Raw genomic sequence first — 12,606 nt, forward strand, 5'->3', positions numbered from 1 at the left:
TATGCACAAATAATCTCATGAGCAGTCAGTCCTGTTTTCTCTGTTCAACCACGTGATTCCCTGTAATCAATGGCTATGTAAAATTTGAAGCACAAATAATGAATTCTCTGGTATTTATTTCCAAACTACTGTAGATTATTTCTTTACCGAGTGTTGATTAATTTTTGGACAGTCTTTTGTTCTAGTACTACATGACTTTATTTTTTGCTTTGCTGGTACAAATCAGTAAGTCTTTAAAAGGCAAACTAGCAGTTATGGTAGATGTGGTACCTCCAGCCTTTCTTCTTGATGATGCTCCCCAGAATCACCTCAGCCCTGAAAGGGGAAACAGACAATGTCTTAGGATGCAGTGTCTCAGAAAAGCAAGAGTCAACCCAATACCAGAGCCATCCCATTTTTGAACTCTCATCGCAGTGCCTACAGATTCCCAAAATAGAAGCACGCTCAGCTGGTGGCACGGTCTCCCCTGTTTCTGCTTGTGCCCGCAGAATCCTGCTCCCAGGCATCCCAGAAGCACCTGCCAAATGCTGGCACTGGCAGGAGACCGCCTGTGGTCCTGACATAAGAAACAGAAGAGTCATCTGGCAGCTTGGTCCCTCATAAAAATATCCCATTTGGTGGTGTTCAGTGAGAGTCAACACCACCTATTTCCATATTGTGCTGGAACAATTCAGTTGTGCCCAGAGGCGTCAGACTGTTTTAACAGAAAATCCTGGTTTCTTAGTTGATTTTGGTAGAAAAGAAAGAATCTACATGTGTATTCAGGTGTCCCCAAGTCCAGGATTACAGATGTAGTGGTCCATATGAGAATGTCCTAGGGACTGAGTAATGTTTGTCATAGGACTAAGAGATAGGGAAAGACTACAAAATACCTTTCCTGATCCTAAGGTTGGGTTGTAGAAAGGTGCACTGAAGACATCCTAAGAGTATCCCCACTTCCACTGCCCCAGGCAGATTCAACAAGATCGAGGAGACCAAAATGTTCTCTTATAGCCCCCCCCAGTAAGACACTAAGCATGAGAAGCAGTTGGGCTGCCAGAGATTGGAGCAGGGAAGGTAATGCAGTCAGCACTTTCTTCATCGCTGAGCCGGGTCTGGATGCCATTGCTAGCTTTTATTTGATGTAAACAAAAGTTTTTATTTGAGGGCACGACCTCCAAGGAATCATGATGCAGGCCAGCTATAGTAAATGCTCCAAATGGACAGACATAGGATGGTACTGGAATCTTTTCATTACTCTTTGTTTGGCTGATGTTACATGTGACCTTAGCTATTGGGACCCTACCTCAGTTCCAGAGTGGCCATCAGTGAATAATGATTCAAATGACTGTCCCTCAGAGTAGGAGTTGCTGTCACTATATTCCCCTTCTCTGCTTTAGCCTGTTTGGTATTGAGTAAGATTCAACAGAGAAAACCCCCAGAGAAGAGGGCATGCAGAAACTTCTACTTTCCTTTCTTGGATTCATTATAAACAACATGGATGTGGATGCTCAAGTCCTCTGATGATCCTTAAACATAGACATGTCTTTGAGAAGGAAGATACAAGGTAAGAAAAAGCTCTGAGATTATTTGGAGCAGACTGGGCAAGCCTCAGCTCTATTGTAACTGGCCTGAGAGAGGGCAGCTGGCCTGTACTTGTACTCCACCATGGATGTCTTCCTCCTTTACTGATGGACGCTGGACACCCACGTTCATTCCAGAAGACCAGGGCTCCATACCTATTCTAAAATGTACTAGTTATGTGACATGTGCTTGGCTATCTGGCCTGACAGAATATCAGTTATGTGCTCTAATTTAGCAAGCTGTGTTTACAGTGCAAAGTCAACACTCAGGACCAAAGGAAGTCTCTAGAAGTTACTTGTCACCACCAGCAAGGTCTCTCTGCAGACTGCAGTCTTCAGAGTAGGCTCTGAAGTGCCCTCTTGAAAAAGTTGTTGATTTCTTGGCATCATTAAGGAATCACAACTTTCATTAATACCAGCATAGAGTTGAGGAAGAACATGCCTGCCGACACATGTACAAGAAGAGCAGCCCCTCCTTGCCAATGCACACCCCCCTCTTTGTTCCACAGATGCCTTGTGAGGGACAGAGACTGGTTCTGACTTACTTCCCAGCAGCATACACTTCCGCAGTGTCGAAGAGATTAACTCCACTCTCATAGGCAATTGTCATCAGTCGTTCAGCAACCTGCAAGGTGATACACGGGTCAGTCAGAAATGCCAGGCATCTTCCTATCTGGGAAGCAATGTTAAATCCTTTATCCTCCTTTCACTCTGAGATTCCATTAGCCACTTCTGTTTTTCTCAGCTGTTGTGAGTGACAGGAGAAAGAAGACAAGAGAAGAAAGCATAGGGCAGGTGATCCTTCCACCCTCAGACTGAGCATAGGCTGTAATCCCACTCCTGGGGGGTGTGTTTGATTGCCCAGGGAGCACTGAGAGGCTCAGATCTGTGTTTCCAACCCTGCTGGGAAGACCTTGTTTGAGAACGCCCTCAGTGACATCTAATCTGGCTGATAAAGTGGGTCATTTGTACCGAAGCCGACTCCGTCTCTCAACCCCTTTCTGCAAGCCAATAGTTTCTGGCAGTTGGATGACTCCTGACCTAAAAGCTTGTGACTTTCCTCAAGGCTGAGCCAACTGTGCTGATGAATCACAGGCCAGGCAATCATGACTGTTGTGAGGCTCCTGCCACCCACAGTTGAGCGGAACAATAAGCATCATCTATGCTCTGCTGCTGAGTCAACACAGGGGAGGGAGCAAGCTCCTCTGTGCTCAGCTGGAATGGATCAGAGCTCCCGCTCCATCCTCTCTGCCTCTCGGTGCAAGTGAGAAGTGTGCCAGGGAGGGGGGGGCTACCTGCAACGGTCGGCCTGACGTACAGCTAGAGGAGGATGGTGGAGAACAGCAGTGGAGGAGTCCTTCTCCACTTTGCTGATTAGCTTGCTAGATGTTTGAAAACTTTTTCCACTTCGCACATAATGACAATTGATTTTCCATTATATTCTTTGATTGTGGGCTAAAGTTGCTTCACCAGCATTTCTTTTTTTTTTTTTTTTTTGTTTTTTGTTTTATTTTATTTTATTTTATTTTTTTTTATTATATTAACTTGAGTATTTCTTATATACATTTCGAGTGTTATTCCTTTCCGGTTTCCGGTAAACATCCCCCCCCCCCCTTCCTTATGGGTGTTCCCTCCCAACCCTCCCCCATTGCTGCCCTCTCCCCAACAGTCTAGTTCACTAGGGGTTCAGTCTTAGCAGGACCCAGGGCTTCCCCTTCCACTGGTGCTCTTACTAGGATATTCATTGCTACCTACAAGGTCAGAGTCCAGGGTCAGTCCATGTATAGTCTTTGGGTAGTGGCTTAGTCCCTGGAAGCTCTGGTTGGTTGGCATTGCTGTATATATGGGGTCTCGAGCTCCTTCAAGCTCTTCCAATTCTTTCTCTGATTCCTTCAACAGGGGTCCTGTTCTCAGTTCAGTGGTTTCCTGCTGGCATACGCCTCTGTATTTGCTGTATTCTGGCTGTGTCTCTCAGGAGCGATCTGCAGTCACATTTTGATCATCCGTCTTGAGTTTCATTTGTTCTAGGCATCTAGGGTAATTCAAGCATTTGGGCTAATAGCCACTTATCAATGAGTACATACCATGTATGTCTTTCTGTGATTGGGTTAGCTCACTCAGGATGATATTTTCCAGTTCCAACCATTTGCCTACGAATTTCATAAAGTCATTGTTTTTGATAGCTGAGTAGTATTCCATTGTGTAGATGTACCACATTTTCTGTATCCATTCCTCTGTTGAAGGGCATCTGGGTTCTTTCCAGCTTCTGGCTATTATAAATAAGGCTGCGATGAACATAGTGGAGCACTTGTCATTTTTATATGTTGGGGCATCTTTTGGGTATATGCCCAGGAGAGGTATAGCTGATCCTCAGGCAGTTCAATGTCCAATTTTCTGAGGAACCTCCAGACTGATTTCCAGAATGGTTGTACCAGTCTGCAATCCCACCAACAATGGAGGAGTGTTCCCCTTTCTCCACATCCTCGCCAGCATTTGCTGTCACCTGAGTTTTTGATCTTAGCCATTCTCACTGGTGTGAGGTGAAATCTCATTCACCAGCATTTCTAATCTCGACTGTTCCTGGTATTTTGAAAATTGGCCTCTCAAGACCATGGGTAGGCCAGAGGGCACATCCATAGCACTACCCACAAGACCATGGGTAGGGCAGTGGGCACATCCACTAGCACTACCCACAAGACCATGGGTAGGCCACTGGGCACATGCACTAGCACTACCCACAAGACCATGGGTAGGCCAGAGGGCACATCCATAGCACTACCCACAAGACCATGGGTAGGCCAGTGGGCACATCCACTAGCACTACCCACAAGACCATGGGTAGGCCAGAGGGCACATCCATAGCACTACCCACAAGAAAGCAGTTACCGCCTTTTAACTTGATAATATTAAGACATTATTTTAAAGGAGAGCTGAAAAGTAAAGCAAATATAGTCTCCCTCATTCTGACTGTCCTGTTTTAGAGGACAGTAAAAATTATTACGGTATGTCATATAGCCTATTGGTGGATTATTATTAGGAAAGTGACAGTTATATCTTATCTATGGAGAAGTTTCGAAATGGAGCAACTGAGAGTAGAAACCCTTCCCAATCACAGGATCTGAAGACCTCGTGTGGAATAATGAGAAAAACACTGAATTAAGTCTAGAGACTGATTTTAGGCCTTGATATAGTTTTTGATCTGAAATGTCTTAGGAATCTCTTGCATTTGGTCCCTGGTCTGTAGCATTTTTTTGTAGACGGCAGAATCCTTAAGAGGCGTGGCCTAGTGGTAGGAAATGGTAGGCTCCTGGCTCTCTTCTCTTTCTGGGGTTTCCTGTCCTCTAGTTCATACTTAGCCATAACGTACTGGCTTACTACCGCATCAAAGTCAATAGAACCAAAAGAATATGGATTGGAAACCCCTCTTGCCTAAAAGTTGATTTCTTGAGGTTGTTTGCCACAGTAGTGGAATATGAACACAGTTCTCGAATGTCCTCTTACTATATAAATAAATAAATGTGGGCAAATCATTTGGCCTTTGCAGATTTTGGTTTCCTTATCTGAAAACTACAAAGGATCCTATGAAGGGGTCTCCTTCTCCCTCATGGAGCCTGAGGGCATCATGGAAGTTGACCCTACTTCCTCAACAAGGGCCTAATGGCCCGTAAGCCACACGGCCAGGACAGGTCTTGTGAGAGACCTTCCTCTCACAATGAGAGATTCACACTAATGAGGTGCTACAGACGATTCTCAGGACACCTTTCCCTTCTTCATAGAATTTCTAGAAACAGATCTTCTGCCTTGCTTGTTTTGAGTCTTAAGTATTCCTGTAGTTATTTCATTCTTGGTTTGGAAAGAGGAAGATGATACAGAGGGTTGTATAAAGTGGAGAGAATGTTCTCTTCCTAAACATCGAATTGCATGCTCTCTTCTTGGATAAGCTAATGTGAGCAGGGTTTCTGCTATCTAAGCTGCCTCAACTCCATTACAGGTGAGAAAGTATGGAATAAATCCCCCAATTTCGTGCTTTTGGAGCTAAATATGCTCTTATTACCTTTAAGAAGTTATTGCTCATATGAAAAACATATATCAAGTTTATTTTATTCGAAAGACATGTGCTCAAGTTCCTAAGTTTGTTAATATCCCTGATAAATACCTATTCAGCATGTTGAAAATCTTCAGGGATGGGGACTTCACACTCTCCTGATGTGGCATGGATAATCAGTACCTAGAGCATTGTGCCTCTTTTTTACCGGCTTTGAGTTGAGTGAGAGCACCTGGAAGTCTGAGAGAAAGCTGAACGATCAGGGAGATAAATTCATTGCTATTGGCTTATAGTTTTACCTCTAGAGAGGAGGTGGGATTGTGAGTGTGACTGGGTTTGGCCAGTCATCCTTGTTCCTCTTTGTGGACAGCCCTGCTGGAACCTTCTCACAGCTGCTCTCCAGAAGGACACTAGCTGTTGGGTATGCATCTGTGTAAGTGCCCCTGGAGCCACTCATGACAACTTTATTGTGCAATTTTGAGAATTGGAATTTTGAAATGGTTCATCCCAGAGGTCAGTCCTGCATGCCCAGTCATGGGCTCCCTACAGCAAAGAACACACAGTATGAAGGGAAGATCAGAGACTTGGTGGGAAATAGATCTGCTCACAAGGCCAGCCATCATTGTCCTTTTCCTTCTACACAGTGCACCAGGAAGTGGCAGGTTACGTTCAGGCTGGTGACTCTGGCTGCGAACTCAGCCTAATAGTGTCTGTGGCCTTTGCTGTACTCCTTGTGAATATGCCTCTGTGCTACCCCCATACATCCCTACCTGATGCCAGTCATAATGTCTTTTGATGTGCACCTGGGTCCTCCTGTGGGGAGAAAGGACTTCCTTCCTTAGCTACTGGGAGTTTGGCTGTTGAAAGACCTTTTGCTGCCAGCCCCCCTAAAACCATGCTTGACTGGAGTCATCCAGCCAGTTACCCAAGATCTGCTTCTAAACTAATCTTACCTAATGACTGGTCAGTACAGTTAGACACACACAGAGACAGACAGACAGACAGACAGACAGACAGACAGACACACACACATATAAATACAAATCTAAGAAAAAGTGGTAGGAAGGAAAGACAATTCCTACTGCACATTTTCTTCATTAGGACTGTAGAAGCTAAAAGCAGCTTACCTCATCTGAAATTTGACCTCCGAATGTCACCCATGTTCCTGGAAGAGAACAAATATTTGTGTGTTATTTGTAGCCATTTTTTAAAAAGGATTATATATAATAAGAGCAGACTTTTGCATCAAGCAGGTAGTTCACGATGTAATTAGATGAGGGTACATGCCGCCTATTGTCTGGCCTCTGCCCCTCCCCTGGCTACCTCCTACATATCCCAGAAAGGTACTATGACCCTTTGGGAGCAGAGTACCTCTCCAAGCCACCATGGATGCTTGTGGCAGGCAGCCCTGGCCTATGTGAGACTTTGTTTCTGCTATAGGACCAAATGCACAAGAGCCAGTGCTATGTAGCTCACAGTGCTATGTAGTTCCTCTGCTGCAGTTAAAGGCCCATTCTGACAGCAAGCACAAGAAAGTATACACAGCCACAGTGGGCAAGACCTTGACTTCTTGCCTTTGCCCCCAACAAGAATTTGTTTTGTATTTTCTGTTACTTCTCAAGAGGACCTCCTCAGACATTCTGTGAGGCTCTGTTTACAAGGCCTGGGTGGTGACCTTTAATGTTTCTTCTCTGTCTGCTCTGCTCTGGGAAGTCTCTGTTGGTTTGCGGTGAAGGTAGAGGCAGGAGCCAAGGCAAGGACAGGGAAGGCAGAGGGAGGAGGATAAAGCTGGCAGCATGTGTAAAGCAAGACACTGAGCAGGAGCAAACCTATTTAGTCAATCCCTTCCTCATTCATTTCTTTGGGGGGAAACCTTAAGTATATCAATGACATCATACTCATGCACTTAGACAGGCAATGCTATGGTTTCTGTCTTTAGCTCATAGTTAACAGTTATCTTGATCAATGCTCGAACGGAGATGAACTCAAGACAGTATGGTGGAGAGCATTCTACCATAGGCCTGGGGGGAAAACATTCATGGAGGACTTCCTAGAGAAGGAGACACCTTGGTTGACTCTTACAGGAGTAAAGGGAATGAAGAGGTAAGGGATTTGGCACTTCAGATACAGACAAGAGCTTGGAGAAGCTAGAAGGTGCTGATGAGCTAAGTATAGACCATCAGGCCACAGGGTGAAACAAGGGGAGAGAGGGAGAGCTACACATGAGTGGATGCAGTTAGGGCACGGGCAAGGTTGGTGTTTACAGGGCATGAATGACGTGCTGCTGGCAGCTTGTTCTTCATTCCTCTCTAATAGCCACAGCTTCCCCTACAGCACACAGTATACTAAGACTTTTTCTTCAATCATCTGACAGGCTCAAAAAGGCAATTTTATTATCTGCATTTAGAGACGAGCAATCTCCCATCAGCCAACACCAAGTAAGAAACCCGAGCTTTCACAGACATGCTTGGCTTTGGGAAGGTTGTCCCTTCAAGTGTATCACGCTGCTGAATTAGACTCTCTCTAAGTTAGTGTGATACCCACGGACGTATGGTGATAGAATTATGCTTTGTCTTTGTTCTCCAAGACTGAAATAGAGGCAGTAAATACACGATCGTCCGAGTGTGCTTCTCTCTGCAGAGGTTGCAAACGGCAGCCCGCAGCTGACCTCAGCTTGCAGGGTCACTCTGCTTCACTAGGATGCAATTGACCAACTTGGTAGTTAATAAATTTTGAATGAGTTACTGACATGTAAACACAGAGGAATTGTTTTTTTCTGAAAAATTTTGGATTTTCAGCAACATTGACAACAAAGGACACTATTCTTTCTAGGTGGGTATGCCCCAAGCTGAGAAAGGGGAGGGTACCTTTGTGAAAGACTATGCCAATTCATGAAAACCTCCCCTCCTGCCACCGCCTGTGTTTCCCCATGTATTCTAAACATTGAAGTAAAATGGTTACTGCTTCATACCATATGTTTATTGTCATTTTCCTTACAGCAAAAATAAGAGGAGCATGAACTTGTACGTAAAAAAATTAGTGTTTTAAGAAAAAAACTGACATAGCCTTTTTATCCCCCCAAAGAATATTCCAAACAAATGGAAAAAAATCCTATCCTGAGGCACCAAAATAAAAACAGCCGTGACTGTACACAAAAAAGATGTTCTTTGAAAAACTTAATGGCCTGAGGAAATGGCAGTGTTTGGTTTTGAATGGGAGTTAAATAAGTGAGATGCTGTGAAATGCAGCTCTGTATTGAGAAGAAAAAGAATGCTTCGCATCAAAACCTTTCCACAGACTACAGATTTCTAAGAGTCCTTTGAACTCAGCAGAAAGGGTGTGTCCAGAGAACAAACATTTGAGAAGGTTGAACTAGCGCATGTGAGGTATGCGGATGAGACATTCAGCACGAGTTAAGTTACTGGAGCCACTTTCTATTGTCCCAAATGAGAAAGCAGGTATGGGTGACAGCACACTGTGGTACAGTGAACGTTTGAAGGGGTCAAAGAACTTTTGGATGGGGGCTCATGAAAAGAAAAACATGAGGAATGGCTGTCTTGTGTGATGTGGGGAAGTCTCAGATCATTTGGAAACTGAGTATACACTGGTCAAAGTCAGTGTTGCCTGAGGTGGGTGGGGTTGACAAGCCAAGGACCAAAGACGGCATTATTTCATAGGAGGGCTATACCTGAGCCCCTCATTTAATTTTCTCATTCATTATAAATGGCTTTGGGCAAAGAACTAAAATGGCACAAACCATGGGTTCAGTAACTCATCCCACAAATTAGCTATTCTTCTATCTCTTCAAGCAAAATTAGGTCAGCGCTTAATGAATTTGCTGGGTTGCTTGTGCTGTGCAGTGAAAGCAATTTTTTTTTTGTTTGCTTGTTTTTTTAATTGTTCCTGTCAGCAATGGGAATAGACCCATCTCTACTGAGTCCTGAAGATTTCCCTGAGCCTGAGTTTCTTGCTGACCTTACAAATCATCTGTACTTGAACATCTTTCTACAGGAACATTCCTTGACTTACAAAGAGGTTATGGCCTGGTACATCTATCATGTGTTACAAATATCATAAGCCTAATGTTTCACATGCCTCATTTGCCAAGTATCCTAACTTAAGCAGCAGTCTAGTTTCCTCCATGGTAGGTTAGCTGACTGGAGGCTTCCCCACCTGCTGCTGCCTAGCATCATGACAGTATTTAATGCAAATTCTGTCCCAGGAAAGGATCAAAATTCACATGCAAAATACAAAAGTTTGGGGGTTAGCCAGTTGTGGCAGTACTAGACCAGCATGCACAGGACCCTAGATTTCATCCCTAATGCCATAACAAAAATCAAAGTATGGTTTCTACCAAATGTATATTGCTGCGGTACCATCATATAATTATAACTTCCAAGTCAAGAGACCGTTACATCAGAACCTATATTTGCCTATATTTATGATTTGTTCCACTCAGACCTGACAAACCTTGGGGAAGTCACTTACTGAGGAATAACAATCTATTTCTGGATGAGAATTATAGCCTAAAATTCATCCTCTGAGACAATGTTGTTCAAAACTGGATTCTGAAAAGTTCTCTGATTTCAAGTTTTATGCAAATAAACTAGCATCATTTAGCTCACTTTTATTAAGTAGTTACCGATAGTATTGAAGACTGAATCCAACTCCGAAAGCCTGAAGTGTATGTACACCTCAGTGGAAGGGAAGGCCGGCCTACGCTTACATACAGTGATTCAACCACTATGTGATGACACTAGAATTAGGATCAGTTCTATTCCAAAAAGAATCAGAAAAACAAAACAAGACAAAGCAAAAACCAACAAGTGGTACAGGGCCTGTCCCTGACTCTGTTTCCTACCTGTGGATCCTGCCCCTAACTGGACTGCTTTGTCTGACTTCAATGGGAGAGGAAGTTTCTGGTTCTGCAATGAGTTGATGTACCAGGGTGGGTTGGTACCCAGGAGAGGCCTCCCATTTCTGGGAGGAAAAGAGGGGATGGAAGGAGGGGCTGTTCGAGGTGGGGGTGTGTGTGAGGATTGGGGGGGGGCTGGGATCTGGATGTAAAGTGGATAAATAAATAGAGAAAAAAAGAATGTCAGGCTGTATACATCACAGTGAAAATCAGATAGCTAGAAGAACACTGTCATACAGAAGAAAAGATGTTAGGCCAAAGCAGCAATGAATTATGAAAAAACAGTGATAGTTAAATAATTTCATTTTCAAATAGCTTAAAATTATCAATATATAATAGTACATGCATGATGTATGCTTACATTATTGCTATAGTTTGGGAGTTTGGCCAGGTGCTGTTGGGAAGTGGTGGGAATTTTAAGAGGTAGAGCCTATAGGAGGTCATAGGTCACTGGGGTAAGTAAGCCCTTGGCAGCTCTCATGAGGAAGATGTTATGAAAGGACTAAGTTTGGCTCTTCTGTCTCTTTGTTCTTATTTGAGATGAGGTCACTTTTTCATTCAGACATGTATTCCTGTCATGATGTGCTGCCACAAATTGACCTCATAGAGGCCAGGTCAAGCTCACTGCTCCCTCTACCTCCCACCACTTCCTGCTCCCACTAATCTTGGACTTTGCACCTTCACAACTCTGAGGTAAATGAGTAGTTAGTGTCATATATGTTATTAGAGTGATAGCAAGCTTATAAAGCGTTCTATCTATCTATCTATCTATCTATCTATCTATCTATCTATCTATCTATCTATCTAAAACTAAACAAAAAACCCAAAATAGCGCTTCATTTTTGGAAAGTTAGCTATTACTACATTTGTGTTACTTTGTTCAGGGGATTGCTTTCCCCCACACGTTCTTCACACATCTCGTACTCTCCAAATCCCTAGAATGAAAGTGGAGCCTTAGTAGATGGTTGGTCAACATTGGCTAGGTTGAACTGAATTGCCTTTTGACTATCATTAGTCTTCAAAGTACTGGGTCAGTTTCCTACTAAGCATATGTACTTTGATTTATTGAGGAATGATGAATAATGTCCATTAGTGATTTATTAGTTCGTCTAGTTTCTAAGTGGTTGAGATGCTTTCTACCATCCCTAGGTACAATAGCCATTTTCTTTCCTGGAGAACGGCCCTATGATAATCCTTTCCCTTGCTGCAGGACTCCAGTGAGAGGGAGTGGTGACACTGTGGGAAGATGTACCAACTATCACTGAAGAAAGGGATGCCACAGTTCTTCTTGCTGAAGGATGATAGAGCAACAGCCGTATAGTCAGGGGTCTCTGATTCTATGGTTTTATGTTCTACTATATCATCTCCAAAAGAGCTAAGGTGGTTTTGCTATTTAATATGATTCTTTTAATGACAAGATGATGTGGGAAGAACTCTGTTCATTCATGAAGAGAAATACATTAATTCAAGAGTAAACAAAGTAAAGAACCCAGAAATTCTAGGCCTAGAAATGTGGACTGAGGAGAAGTCTCTAGTGATGGGTCTGGTATGTCTAGACAGGTAGTTAAGGTAAGGTTGAGGAATTCACTTCTTTTTTTTTTTTTTTTCTTTTTGTCAGAGCTGGGAACTGAACCCAGGGCCTTTCGCTTGCTAGGCAAGCGCTCTACCACTGAGCTAAATCCCCAACCGAGAAATTCACTTCTTATACTTGTCACATTACATCAACTTAAGGGTATAGAATGGAGATACCCATTCCTGAGGAAGCAATGTATTCAGGCAGGCCTGGGCTGGAGTCCTGAGTCTTCTACTCACTAGGAGGATAACAGCTGGTGGCAATAAACAAACAAGCAAAATCAGCACAGGTCTTTTAGAAGAATGCTGAAACATAAGAAAAGGTCTCTACCTCAGTGACACCATTCACTCCCCATCTTAGGTTAGCATTAGAATTTCCTAGAAGCACCACTCCGAGATGAGATTTTGATTATTTGTATCTGAGCTGCATCCCAGTTACCTGTGTCTTTAACAAGTAGTCAGGAGGTCTGAATGTGGCATGTCCCACTGAGAGGCCCTACTGTGGCCACAGC

The 12,606-nt window shown here is 43.5% G+C and overlaps 1 protein-coding gene across 1 annotated transcript in view; it reads right to left on the reverse strand.

Annotated features, from left to right (window-relative positions):
- Positions 1–12,606, reverse strand: part of Kcnab1 (potassium voltage-gated channel subfamily A member regulatory beta subunit 1) — a 279,211-nt gene that overhangs the window by 81,485 nt on the left and 185,120 nt on the right. The window contains exons 3-5 of the mRNA XM_032898291.1: positions 6,735–6,772; positions 2,108–2,187; positions 271–315 (exon numbers count right to left, since the gene is read on the reverse strand). Of these exons, the coding sequence (XP_032754182.1) occupies positions 271–315; positions 2,108–2,187; positions 6,735–6,772 (163 nt within the window). The remainder of the gene's footprint in view (positions 1–270; positions 316–2,107; positions 2,188–6,734; positions 6,773–12,606) is intronic.

The sequence above is a fragment of the Rattus rattus genome, chromosome 3, assembly GCF_011064425.1.
Source record: "Rattus rattus isolate New Zealand chromosome 3, Rrattus_CSIRO_v1, whole genome shotgun sequence".
Taxonomy (NCBI): domain Eukaryota; kingdom Metazoa; phylum Chordata; class Mammalia; order Rodentia; family Muridae; genus Rattus; species Rattus rattus.